The 14,742-nt window shown below is 37.5% G+C and overlaps 3 protein-coding genes across 4 annotated transcripts in view; 2 read left to right on the forward strand and 1 right to left on the reverse strand.

Moving 5' to 3' along the window:
* The window catches only part of LOC139970030 (uncharacterized), a 407,172-nt gene that overhangs the window by 339,981 nt on the left and 52,449 nt on the right, over positions 1-14,742 (forward strand). The gene's annotated exons all lie outside the window — the stretch shown is intronic.
* LOC139970086 (uncharacterized) overlaps positions 1-14,742 on the reverse strand; it is a 343,535-nt gene that overhangs the window by 312,557 nt on the left and 16,236 nt on the right. The gene's annotated exons all lie outside the window — the stretch shown is intronic.
* LOC139970062 (uncharacterized) overlaps positions 1-14,742 on the forward strand; it is a 95,243-nt gene that overhangs the window by 52,608 nt on the left and 27,893 nt on the right. The window contains exons 2-4 of the mRNA XM_071975695.1: positions 4,871-4,939; positions 5,353-5,466; positions 5,702-7,197. Of these exons, the coding sequence (XP_071831796.1) occupies positions 5,442-5,466; positions 5,702-7,197 (1,521 nt within the window). The 5' untranslated portion in view covers positions 4,871-4,939; positions 5,353-5,441. The remainder of the gene's footprint in view (positions 1-4,870; positions 4,940-5,352; positions 5,467-5,701; positions 7,198-14,742) is intronic.

Genomic DNA, 14,742 nt, shown 5'->3' on the forward strand with positions numbered 1-14,742 from the left:
TGCGTGGTCACTGGTGAACCAACAACTGCCTTTGGTATTTCTTTCTACTAAGGCTTGCGAAGCTCAACAAAGATCAACGTTACGATTGACTAGTTCTTGCATAGTTTCAATCAGTTCTCACCATTAGAAAATGATAAAGGTGAATTGTTAATTTAAGTATTAAACTGTTTGTTGTGTTGTCAAACAAATCATTGCATCACTATTGGAGGTCGCACGTGATGCATTTAATGACATGTATATGTAATCCTATGAAACCGTTCCATAATCGTAATTCTCAGGAGTATTCGACGAGATATTAACTTGCCCTAAGCAACAAATGGTAGATTCCATATGCGTCTTAAAACTGAGCAGTACAAAACGTCACATTTTCTGGTAGAAATTGTCACACGCCAATGTATAGCAATAACAATTTGCATCCTATTAGTAGCGAATCATTACCCTACACGACCATAGTATTTTTCGTAGTGCTCAGAATGTAAAGAATTGTAGGAATAGAAGGAAACTTATTTGACGAAAAGGCAGTAAGAAAAAGCTTGTTATTCTCAAGATATGTAAACCTCAAAAAAACTTCATTAGCTTCGATAAGCTTGGAACTGTTTTGGAAGTTATATGAGTCTTCATGTAAACTATCATTTGTGTTCGCTTTCGCCTTGCTTTGCCTAACTATCTAATTGTGTACACGTTGACATTTTTTTTTCCTCGGGAGACAAGTATAACGTTATTTGACACACTGTTTGATTTAATTAAAAAGAAAACCGACGACGGGAATTCAGCAGAATGTTTCAATAATCCGAAGCGAGTAATTTAGATATTGTGGTAGCGAATTTCCAATATTAAATACAGCATTGAAAGCGAATTATATGAATGTTATGTTACGATTGAAATTCGTCAACGTCAGCTGGATTGCTACAAAGTTCAGTATATCACATTCAGATACTCGTTATATGTCAAAATACCTGGATATTCTCTAGTCCGTGGAGCAACGACATTGGAAAGAAACTTCACATTTACCCAGTGTCTGATAACTTTTATCAAATGATATTCTGTAAACTTATATCAGTAAGGGTAAGTCTCTGTATCTTCTAAATCTCCTGTTTTCTAGGGCTGGGTATATCAAGATAACAATAAAACCGTCACGTAAGATACAATGATCCCAAGCAGTACTCGCTTGCGATGGTGTATAAGAGGATCGTATATACTGGATCTTGTATAGTGGATCCAGCATATTGGATCCCGGATATTAGATAATGTATAGTGGATCCTGTAAAGTATATCCAGTATAGTGAATCGTGTAAAGTGGATCGTTTATAATGGATCGTATATAGCGGAATGTGCATAGTGGATCCAGCATATGGATCGGGTATAGTGAGTAACATATATATGACCCTTTATGGTGTATCTTTAATCTTTAATCTTTCAGCATAGAAGATCGTACATAGTGCAAAGTAGATCTTGCGTGGTGGATCCAGAATAGCAATCATGTAAAGTGGTTTCAGCACAGTGGATCGTTAATATTGCAACCAGCATTTTGGATCATATATAGTCGATCCTGTAAAGTGGATCGAGCATAGTGGATCGTGTAAAGCGGATCGTTTATAATGGATCTTCATCGCTCACCAGGCATAGTGGATTTGTTATTGTGGATGCTGTATAGTCGATCCTATATATCATCTCGTGTATAGTGGAACCACGTATACTTTGAAAACATATGGCTAAAATATTGTGGTGTTCTCAGTGTGTTGTAATCTGTAATAGTGAATCTTCTTTTAACCGAAGGACTGTTATAGCACATGTTGATGAAAACCTAGAATCTCTCAATATAACCTAATCCTGCTGCTGGTTTTCGTCTCAATACATTGGCATTTACCTTCGACACAAATTACCCGCACAAAATGTATTTATCTCTTTTACCGATGCTGGTGCATTTAGGCCCTAGCACGTTTTAATCTCGTAAAACGCGACATAATTCTAGTCCTTTACAGATGATAATTTCCCAATTTTAAATGAAAATACATTAACAAAAAGTTTGACTCAGTGTACTGATTAAGCCCCTTAACCAATATTTGAGGCAAACTGAATTGACGTAATTTTGAACCACCACACGCATATGGGTCATTGTCAATGTAAATGCAGAATGACCAAACCCTGAACCATATTTTGGTTATAGATATCCACCGACCCCAGCGTTGGATAATATTAATTTTGCAGGGCCTATAATATACACTTCACCTTTGCAATACAAATATAACTAGTATCATAACAAAGAACTTTTAATGTACACATTTGTAAGATATATTATATGATATCCATTAGTGGAATTTACAAACTAAATACAGTAATGCATAATACAAATTGAGGAATTAAGAAGTGGGATAATAATAGTCAGAATATGCGTATTCCTGGCGCTCTGATCATGCAATAAAAGTGGTAATTATATGATAGGGTCTAGCAACAGCCAATCGTGATTTGACATGGAATGACCCAATATGCTTTTTTGAGAACCACTTTGCACAGGAGCTCCCTTTTAACTAACCTTAAACAATGTTGTTCAACTGTCTCTTCTGGACATGTACTGGACGAGCAACAAAATGGTTTACAAACTACATACCTAAAGATTATACTTTTTACTTTGGAACAAATATCATTTAATTGACTTTCTGCCTTTCTTGAGAAGTATGAAACTTCTAATACAAACTGTACATGTATGTGTCTATTGACAATTATTGTATAGTAATGTCTATTAAGTGAATTAAACCAGAAGCCGACAGTTCATTGTAACTATTATTTGTTTATATGACATTGGATTCGGCAGATTATTTACTTATGAACTTGAAGTACAATATCCAGGCTCACACAAATATGGAACATCACAACAGGAAAATGTTTTTTTTTTATTTGTAAAAGTCTCAAATTTTTAGGGTTCTTCATTTAAAAATAAGGCAAAATACCTTCCTGAAATGTTTGTACAAACAGGGTGGTACTATACCTCTTCTATTAAAAAAAAAACAGTAATCAGATTTTGTTCAACGTGAAGCGCTTTGAGTTTTAAGGCTGTCAAATACGACCACTTTTGTACATCAGAGCAACTTAACAAACCTCATAAATTAATATTGAGACAAGCTAACAACCTGAAATTGGTAAGTTGTTAGAACTTAATACTAACAATTATAGTGAAATACCGTCACAGATCTCAGATGGTTACGTTGGTAAAATAAATTGCATCAAACCATTCCTCATGCTGAATCGCAGCATGAAGTAGTAACTTGATAGCTGCACAACTTGCAAATATATTGCAGGAAAGCATTGTAATCGTTGTAATCGTATTTTGTATTTTTTTAACTTGGCATAATAACCTCTGAAAGGATCAAGTATCCTGACGCAATAGTGTAAGAGCAATTCATCACTGGAAATAACACATTTTTTAGCGAAAAATACAAACAACTTTTATCTCAAAATATGTTTATTTACTCTGCATTGAGAGTTGCTAAAGTAAAATATACATTCTTACCACAGTATTTTTTTCGTTGACAACTATTTCGCTGTTCTTTTGACCATGTGCTTCAGTTTATAATGTCTTTGGTGCAACGTTCATACATCGTCACAATAAGTCATTGGAGTGTGATTATTTCATTCGACATTGCGTAAAACGTTATTTACAATATTGTAATTGGAAAGGGGTCAGATCAAGCCGGCCGGGGTTGGGCCGACTTGTCTATATTGGTTGAGGATAAGGAACATTTCGTTCAAGTTTGAATACAACTTACAAATAATATTGTATTGGGTAACAGTTAATGGTAACTTATGAAGGGTTCATAAATGTTGTGAGCAAGTACTAGGCCTTTTAGGGGCGTGTTCTTGTGTCGTCGAGATTTGTAAGAAAATATTTTCTACAAAATTTTAGGGGCTTAAGAAAATCAGTTGAAAGTGCAATATTTTTACTTTTTAATTTTCTCTCTATGTATTGTTTTACATAACATTGATTTCAAACACCACAGCGTGTTCATAGACTATAACATTATCACAGACGCTATGGAAGAGAGCTTTATACCATACATTAGTATACATTGCGTGATGTCAAGGTCATCATATATGGTACTGTATCTAGTCTACGGCACAATTACCCGCTTCGAAACTTTACCATCACTTGTTTTTGTAGTTCAGTTATAGGTTTCATCATTTGGTTTTTCTTTTGTGCATATTATGGACCTAGGTATATCAATCACTATGGGCTTGCGCACAAGCCAATGTAATGTATTGGGTCATTCTAGTAAAGTATTGTGTGTTCCTATACAGGTATATTAAACTGAATGTTTCATGCAAGACTGCAAGTTCTTTTTTGGTTTTTGAGCGATCGCAAACAGTTTTAAGACGTAACTCTGTAAAACGAACTGACTTGCACTTTAATACAAAGTGTTCTTGAACCTTGATCTGAACAATTAACAGCAACTGCAACACAATGCAGCACTTGACGGTTAACAAAATGATGTCATTATTTAGATTCACTATTTTCCCCATATTAAAATACAGATTCAATGGGCAGGAGCTGTACTCAGACGACCCATTCGTCATACAGATATACAGAAAGCCCATGTCTGTTTTAAATGACATCCGCTTAGGAAAATCGTACGTTGTACATTATGCGTTCATGTGGTATCGGGCATGTTGCTGTAATACATAAGTTTTACTACTTTCACCGTTATGATGATGTAAGTCATCTTGATACACGTTTTCGCATATGTCAGTCGCAAGTGTACTGACCATGGAATTTCAACTTCTTTTTACGACACACAAACAAAGGAATGTTATGATGTGGTTGAGTTCATTGCTTTACACAAGGCTATTTACAGGAATTTTCCTATTCATTTGACAGGAGGACAAATCTACATATGGACTCGTAACAACACAATATATGATTATATGAAGACATGAAGGGCAAATCGTAAGTAAATTTTAGTTTATTTACTTTTCTCTTTAGGTTCAACGAAATGGTTATTAAAGATAGGATTAACCCTTGTTACCTTATTTAACTATCTTGTAAGAGATATTCCGGTTGATGGATATTACTGTTTGGAATATTAAATTATTTGCGCTTAAGTAATTTTAATGATTGTAGCACGTAGCATAGAGTTAGGCATCATATGGGTATTGGTCTGAATTTTGTCTTGGTGTCTCTTTGTCATGTACTAATCATTGCACCTCCTAAGAATAAAATATTCTTTCCCAACACATTTTCATTAACAACACATTGAACAAAACCATATGCAACATCAAAACAATGCAGTATATATCTTGACCCTTAACGGTACGATGTTTTTATTTAGATTCCCTATTTTGCTCATAATTTTTAAAAAGAAAAACAGATTCTCGGGAAGGATGGGCAGGGGCTGTACTCACACTACCCCGTTACGCTTCGTAGACTGTCTGAAGTAAATCACGTGACAATGGAGCTGAATCCTGATCTTCAAGGTAGTTGTCTTTAACTTTGACTTTGCCATTTGCGTATCTTTATTTTATTTTTTCAAATGTAACCCCCTCCCCCTCTGTCGTCTTAATAACACAGAGAACAGTAACAAAATTGTAATATCAATAACGAATAAACAATGAAGATGTACGTGTTCCCATGTGTGTCACTAATTTATTGTTCGTCACATGTAGTCATACGTGGTAACATTTACGCATATTATTTCTGTTTTTTGTTTAGAGAAGAAAATATTTCTGATAGAAGGTCTCAAAAGTACATATAAACGCCAATATGATGCGATTCAACCCCTACCATATATAAAAGATAGACTTTATTGTGTGGACAAGGTCTTTGTAGAAGGCGGCGTTGAAGTTTGTCTGGTACCAGAGCTAACGCCAGGCACCAGAGGATCATGGGAGCGTTTGGAATCTTACAAAAGTATTTATACTGACATTCGGTTTAAATCCAAGAGACGCATTATACAAGGAGAGCCCGGGTATGGTAAGTCGACGTTAACCCTTCAGCTGGCCTACGATTGGTGCAATGACGTATCTGATTCCCCGATGAACAATGTAGACATACTAATTCTTCTTCGGTTAAGACAACTTGGAAGTATAAAGTCTCTCTATAGGGCGATTAAGTCATTTCTTCTCTTCCATGAACACCGTGTTAGCAAACATGATATTGAAAAGATAATTCACAGTTGCTCGTCCGTCCACATTATTTTGGATGGATATGACGAGTATCCTGGCAGGGACAGCAATGATAATGACGATGTACACAAGATCATCAAGATGGAGCTGTTTAGAGACTTTGATGTCAGCTTAACGACAAGATATCTTCCAGCATGTCTTAGAAAAGAAACTAAGGGGGCCAAACTAACAGGGTTCGATGACAAAGCTAGGGATGAGTACATTCGCAAGGCCGTAGTAGGTAACAACGATGAGGAAGTGGAAGAAATAAAACAACAAGTCTATGAAAACTCCATCCTTGCTGATCTTTGCCAGGTGCCTCTCATATTCGTGATGTTTGCCCACATGGTTCATGATCAGAGAGACCTCATGAAGTTCAAGTCTGTCACACAGTTCTTCAAACACATGATTAGATGTTTTTACGACCATCTGAAACAGAAATTTAAAGGCAATAGAAGCAACGAGTTCTATCTTCATGAAATGGAACACCATGAGCTAGACAAAATAGCTTTCGAAGGATTAAACAAGGAAAACCAACAATTGTCATGGATTAAGACTAGATTTCGTCAAAGAGTCGGGCAAGAATTATATGACCAGTATATTTCAATTGGCATTTTGGTTGAAGAAGATGAAGTGAACGATGATTCTACTGGAGACAATGTGTTGTTTACAACGATGGTCCGTTTTTATCATAAACTATTCTGTGAATGGTACGCAGCCCACCACCTTGTCACTCTTGTAAAGAACGCACACAATCTCTCCGATATGCTCAGGTTCTTAGATCCATTTGATCTTCAGTACCTGTTTAGATTTGCATGTGGTCTGAATCCCAAAGCTGGAAAGAAACTCATCAACTATTTGAAGAGATTACCAGGCGGGGATAAGTTTGCCATCCTCTGTATCCTGGAACAAACTGGTGACGTCAACGACATTATGGATTCGGTGAAAGAGCTCTGCTCGAGTGCCGTTAATATAGACAGAGACGACAGCGCTCTTCTCCAAAGATCGACGACACAGTTGCTGGAGATTGCATCTAAAAATAATGTAAGTTAGCTAATAAAAAAAACAGCCTTTTACATGTTTCACCTACACCTAATTTAGGAACTGTTTACTTTTTTTAATGTTTTTTTTTCCATGGACTGTCATTGAAAACTATATTATTCAAGCCACTTTAAATCATAAACATTTAGGTTTAAAGAAGACGGATGGTTTTCCTAGCTAATGAATACACAGTGGTGTATTGAGGATAATTGCAAAGGATGTCATATATTTAATTCAATCAGCATAATCTCTGCATGTGCCAAATTGCGCTAGAACTCTAATCGAACTGATATAGTATTGAGAATATTGAACATATACTTTGACAACATAAACATATGCAGTGTTAATGTTTGGAATTTCAGATTCTTTTTGTTACGAATAAACAGCTAGTCTTCCAAGACTTTAAATAAAAGTTAAATGCTTCGAATGTTTGAATTGAACTTGGAACAGCAAGCCATATATGTTGGAGGAAATTGTCTAATCGTTTAAGTTACCCCATTAACATTATGTAACATCAGTTATCATTAATGCCAATACATGGTCGGTAACCGATAGTTTACAATGGGGTGATCGAAACAGTCATTTGGCAGTTCTTCTATCAAAATAAAACTGTATAATTGAACGTGTTGGATAGAAAAATAGTAGAAAAGATAAGGACAACATGTAATGCCTTTAAATCCAACGTAATATTTAGAATAGAATAGATATAACTACACGCTACACAAATTTTCGGACACCCTGGTCCTTCGTCAGGTGTAAAAAAGAGTGATTGAAATCACGTTAGTCTACCGTAAGCCCCAGACTGCTAAAGTGCTTAAACCCGGAAAGAAAAGCCATATCCCTATTGAGACCATAGTAACAACCCTTACAGGGAGTGTAGCGTATGGTCATTGAACCATACTATTGTAGTAACAACCCTTACAGGGAGTGTAGTGTATGGTCATTGAACCATACTATTGTAGTAACAATCCTTGCATGGAGTGTAATGTATGGTCATTGAACCATACTAATGTAGTAACAACCCTTACCAGGAGTGTAATGTATGGTCATTGAACCATACTAATGTAGTGTCTGTGTTGCCTCAAGCCATGCAAGGAGTTATCACCGAGAGAGTTGCCTAGTGCAGGGAGATGTCACTGACAGCGAGAGGTTGATGTTATTAACACACTGTTACAAAAACGTATTCTTACATTAGAATACCGGCAGCCAGGACGCCTGCGTTAAGTCGCAATTTAAGAGAAGTTCGTGAAAGACGGTGCGCCGTATTTAAACGAATACATTAGAACCGTGAATCAAAAAGTAAGAGTTAATTCTGTCAAGGAATAACTTCTCTCCCGTTAACGATTCCTACTGTTATCAAAGTTTGTCGATTTTTTTTTTTACTTCTATTGCAATTAATTTGGCCAACCCGTTTAGTGTAAATTAAAACCGACACGCTTCAGTGTGTGTACTTTTTAAAGAAAAGACACCAAGTAAAGAACCTGGGTACGAAAACCATACTACCGAACGATCCGCTCTCAACCGTAGTCACCTTGCATGGAGACTGACTGTGCTATCTCCGTCGGGTGTGTATCACCATTCCCCTCGAAAGGGAACACCTAATTATTATACTGTACTGTACGTTTAATTTTAGTTTTAGTAAATGCCTCAGAGCTAAGTCAACTACATATACCGACGAAAAGTGAACAATGTGACGTTAATTTTAACCCAAACAACAACAGTTTTTAACCAGTAAACACATGCTTTGATATCAAATGAAGTAACTCTACCAAGTTTTAAATTAATTAGAAACATGATGCGCATAAATCAACACAGAAATCACCAAACGAGAATATAACCCGCATAATTTGGGTAGCACCATTTTATTAATATGCAAATTTAACAGTGTCCGATGTTTGTTGTTGATACAGAACGGTGATAACTTGTAATTGTGCATTGATGCAAAGGTGTTATAATACCCACTATTAAAGACAAATTATTATTGGCGTCATGCAGTTTATAACGCATTCAACCGTTATTAGATACAACCAATGGTGAATGTTAATTAACAATATAAAGGCACTGTTGTATGTCCATATTGTCTTTTTTTTTCAAAATGTCACTATTAATTTACAGGGTCTGTTTTGTCTTCGAGAGAGCTCCCTGCTATAATTAGGCACCTTTACAGAGAGACAGAGAGAGAGAGAGAGCTCCCTGGAGTTGTTAGGCAGCTGTTACAGAAAGAGTTCCCTGGTATTATTTGAGAGCTGTCACAAACAGAGCTCCCTAGAATTAATATGAGCTGTCAAAAAGACGGTTCCCTGGTATAATTAGGAAGCTGTCACAAAGAGGTCCAGGGTATAATTAGGCGGCTGGTGCAGAGAGTAATCTCTGGTAGGGAGCTGTAACATAAAGCTCCCTAGAATTAATATGAGCTGTCTAAAAGTGTGCTCCATGGTATAATAAAGGAGCTGTTACAGAGATAACTCCCTGGTATTATCAGGGAGCTGTCACAAACAGAGCTCCATGATATTAATATTAGCTGTCACAAAAAAAGGGATTCCCCTGTATAATTAGGGAGCTGTCACAAAGGGTGCACCCTGGTATAATTAGGGAGCTGCCACGAAGAGAGGTCCTTGGTGTTACACAAAGCCCCCCGTCCGTATTTGTTGCGTAGAAGTATAGATGACGCGAATATAGCATTGTACTGGATCAAAGTATCAATAGATAATAATATCAGCTGATCAGCTGTATTGTAAACTGTTTGTTTGTTATGTAAATATCGAGTGATGGTTTCTGGAAGGCTAAATAAATACTATGAATTGTGTAACGATAAATGACTTTTAGTGCGCGATGATTGGATGTGATGTTTGAGTATTTAATCAAATTGAATATTCTCATTTGTATCGGCGTTACAAGGGAAATATGAAAATAAGTTTACCCATTCCCCTCTCCCACGAACATAACATATAGCTTTGTATTGACTCAAATGCTCTTCACCACTGCAGGTACACAAAAAGAAATGCATATATTACACATACAGGTTGCATTGCAGAGACCAAATCTTGGAATATCACTCATTTGTGCATATTCCTCAATCGTTTATCAGCTCTTAATTATATAATTATATAATGTTTTATTGCAGATCCTCAAAGTGCTTGTCTGGTTTCAACATTATTGGTGTAATTGTTGTGGTTAATTGGGACATATTAGGTTAAATTGATTTTTTCCTGTAAAGGTGGAGGATGGTGAAAGATGTAACAACGGATTGTTAGAAATAGCTGAATTATACCACTATACCATTGTAATCACTACAGAGGTATTATCTATATATCGGCAGAGTGGTATTGAAGGTTAGGTGGGTTTGCCGAAAGACCCCTGGTTAAAAAACTCCTTTAATAAGATAAATGCAATATGAAATGTATAAAGAATGAGACTTAACATTACCATGCTTTCTAAGATACAATGTGAATGTACGTCCTAACACATGGGATTAAATGCATACAATAACAAACAGACTATACTTTATTAGTATTATTATAAATATGAATTATAAATAAGTTATGAAAATATACTCGATCTTTTATATTAAGTTTAAGACGAAGCATTTAAACCAAAAAGGAAACTTCAATACCTTGATCTACAGAGTCATGTAAACGTTGTTATTAACAATGAACAAATTAAGATTCAACCATGACAGTACCAGATATGTAGAAGACCAACAAAACAATAAATTCCCTTTAGAAATCGAATGATGGCTTTTGAAAGAAGGGCCATTACACCCTACAAATCTTTACCAGACAGGGGAGGAGAAGGTGATATTTCATTCAGAATTTACAACCGTTCTAGCTATTGTAGTGCGCACGCGCGCTACAATATTGGGAATACAAGCCCGCTCCACCATCCGCATGTCTGGCTGGTGAATGCCAGCTGAACATACACTCTTCATAGCAATCTCAAATTCACATCTTGGCTACGCAGGAAAAAATCCAGACCCAGATTTGCAAAGAATTGTTTCGGCAAACAGTTAATTCTGCACTGGCACACGTAAACAAAAATGATCCCATTGAGTAGAATACTTCTTCAAAACAATACGTAAACTTCTCTACTTTGGTTCGTTTTTCTCGAATTGAACAAGACAGGTAACATTTAAACGCATTTGAGTTAATCAAAAAAAAAATTGCACGCAACAAATGTTAATCGTATTATGCATAACAACTCGGTGTTATTTGGTGATCTCGGGTACGAACAGCTAGCCCGTAATGGTATGGCATTATATACTACACAGTCAAAGTTAGTTGCCAGAGCTAGCTGCTCTGTACGTATATTACGTGTTTTGGATCATGAACCAGGGCCAGGAAGCGTAATTTTTTTTCCTAGGAGGGTTAGGGGTAATTATCATATATATAGGCGTATCCAAACCCTCGCGCATGCGTGTTACTCATAGACACGCGTTACTCAATGCTCGCTGTAATACACATGTGTGGGCCGGTGTACGTGGGCAGTATGTACGTTGTACAATGCAATAGATCTCCGCTGTACAGTTTTACAATGCAGTTTGCCTTTTTGGCCAAGGATTACCAAGTGAAAATTGAAGAAAGTAAGTGAAAGAAATACAAATTAAAGCGCGATCAAATCGTCACCCTCAATATCATCACATAATTATTTTTCATTTGTACAATTAAACAATGATGCAAAGCAGATAAAGTACCGAATGACTGATAGTTCATAAAAGCAGGCTTAAGTTTGTATGTAGGCCTACTATATTAGTACCATGTACATGTTACACTTTACCGTAACATTACAGTTTACCGTGAAGCTAGAAATACATGTAATGTAGGCTAGCAGATTAACATTAACCAAATCATTAAATTAATGTCAGTCTCGCACAATGATGACGACAGATGAAATCCGTACATTGTGTCTAAAATCTGGTTGAGAGAATTACTTTAGTAAATGCAATTGTATCGAGTAACTTTACATCTAGGGCGAGATTCCAGCTGAAGATTGGCGCAAGGATTGTCAGTCGAACAGGTCTCCATTGTTGCACGAACGCATATACGTATACATGTGTGCAAAACGTGAATCGCGTCGCACACACTGTATGTTCGACTACTACTACTAGCTATAAACTTTATACGAGTAACACGCAAGCGCGAGGGTTTGGATACGCCTATATATGATAATTACCCTTAACCCTCCTAGGAAAAAAAATTACGCGGCCAGGAAACCGAACAAGCAGTTTTTAATCGCCCGGAGTTTGTAATAGTGCAATGAGAGACTGGACCTACATTGTATTCGTTAGAGTAATTGTGCATTAGGCCTTCGGTGTAAATCACCGTATGTTCGTAAACTTTCGCTAACTAGGCGAGGATCATAGAAATTGAAGTAAGGGAATGGCGTCATGCGACATATAATGAAGCCACCCATCCAACTGGTGGCGCTTTGCTTATACGACAAGAAAGTATTGGCGCGTAATACAAGCACTACGTCTTTGACATAACTGAAGTGATAAAGTTGACACAAATCACTCGAAATGGTGATATCGTGTGCCGCATTTGGGTGCCAAACATGTGGCAGTGGACTGTAAGTTTTACAAGTTATTCTTAGGTATCGATAATAGAAGCAATTACATAGGAATCTAATTTCTTTACTAGTGTCGTCTGCTCAGCTGATGTTGTTATTCACTGGACCCTGGATATAGTTAGCCTAAGCCCTAGACCGGCCACGGCGGCTTTCGGATGCGATATAACTAAAGCCTAATTTTAAAAATGTTAACACCTCATTTTACTTAAAACTGTATCCCTAATGACAGATCCACATGCCAGAATAACATGGGATGATGGTTATGATGTCGTGGGCTTACCACTAACAATTCAATAATAGAAAACTAGGCTACTACCGACTTTGCAACGTTAACATTAAACTAATAACTGCATGCACAGACTAATATGGAAATATTACACAAAACAAGGTGTGTGGGAAGGGGAAGAGGGGTGGAGGGTTGCCTTTACACGGCATTTTTTTAGGGACAACTAGGCTATGTCACTATTTGAGTGGAGCACTAAAATAATAAAAACAAGACAGATGTTTGCCATATGCCTCACAGATACCAGAAATGACACTTTCCGGACATTAAAAGTTGCACAAACACTCCACTTACTCGAGTCATTATAGATGCGAGAAAAAGCCAGGAGTATAGTACTTACCACTATGGTCACCATAACATGTCTCTGTTGCGCAAAGTACGCCTTCTCTTTCAGAAAAAGCGGGTAAAATCAAATTCAGTTTCAAAGTCGAATGCACAATATGTATATGTAGAGACTAACAAATGATCTGGCCTTTGCCGTGCACTACAAAGCGCCCTCTATTTTTTCAAGGCTATACTGCTTAAACAAACGGCGATAAACTGTGTCAGCTTTCTTCCTTGTTCAATTTCTATGACGTTAACATGTTGTTCAAGTTGACCAATCAGTGTCCAGGACTGGGTATTCTCTGTCACGTCCGGAAAATACGTGAGTCTTTCTTAAACTTAGCAACGAAATAAGTTTGCCCTTTTCGCGTTCCATAGACAAATGCATTTAAATCCCCACTCCCACCCCCGAACGCTACTAACCGATATAGTGGCGGGTGGTAACACCGGATTGTTAGCAGGCGCGTATCCAGGGAGGGGGCGTTGGGGGCGCGTGCCCCCCGGATAAGAAAAGGAGGAGAGAAAAGAGGAGAAGAAAAAGGAAAAAAGAGGGGAAAAAAGAGGAGGAGAAGAGGAAGGAAGGGAAAAGAAAAAGAAGAACGAGAGAAAAGGAGAAAACGAGGGAGTAGAAGAAAAACGCCAAGACACCGGGAAGAGAAAGAGGAACAGTGACATCATTACAGCGCTGGTCCCTATTATATACACAGGGTAGCCAGTGACGGATCAAGGATTTCGGAAGGGGCGTTTGCCTCACCCTACCCCTTACACCGACAACTCCATTTTTGACGTTTCCATTTTTCCTCTCTCACTCATGATCTATATGCTATATATGGTCTATCATAAGGCGTGTGTGTGTATATACGCCTTAAACAATTGTAGAATTGTGCTATGAAACCAACTGTGGCTGGTCTCGAACTCGACCGTGTCGTCGGGGAACATGACGCATTTCGGGAAGGGGGCGACCGCCCCCCCCCTTCAGCATATTTTTTTTATGATATCGCCAGTAATTTTAAAATAGAAAGTGCTTAGATGCAACTTACAAGGCCTGGGAAGTGTCGTTTCCAGCGATCTGGGAGGCATTTTCGGCCAAAATTGACTTGAACGCTTCGCGCCAAACTTATGGTGGCGCTACGCTTAGATAATTTGCCTACAGGCTTCGCCCCTCCCTTGGCAAATTCCTCGCTACGCGCCTGTTCGAATTTGTAAAGCAACCGCAGCAGATATCACATCATATCAGTGAGCATGAAAATGGCGTTCCAGGATGAACAGCCTCAAAACTGTCCGACTTGCCCGAAAAAATAACCAAAATTTTTTGCGCGCTCTGCGCGCGTTCAACATGTTATGGTCAATATCACATAAACAAGCATCGGTTATTT

This window comes from Apostichopus japonicus, chromosome 7 (genome assembly GCF_037975245.1).
Source record: "Apostichopus japonicus isolate 1M-3 chromosome 7, ASM3797524v1, whole genome shotgun sequence".
Lineage (NCBI taxonomy): Eukaryota > Metazoa > Echinodermata > Holothuroidea > Aspidochirotida > Stichopodidae > Apostichopus > Apostichopus japonicus.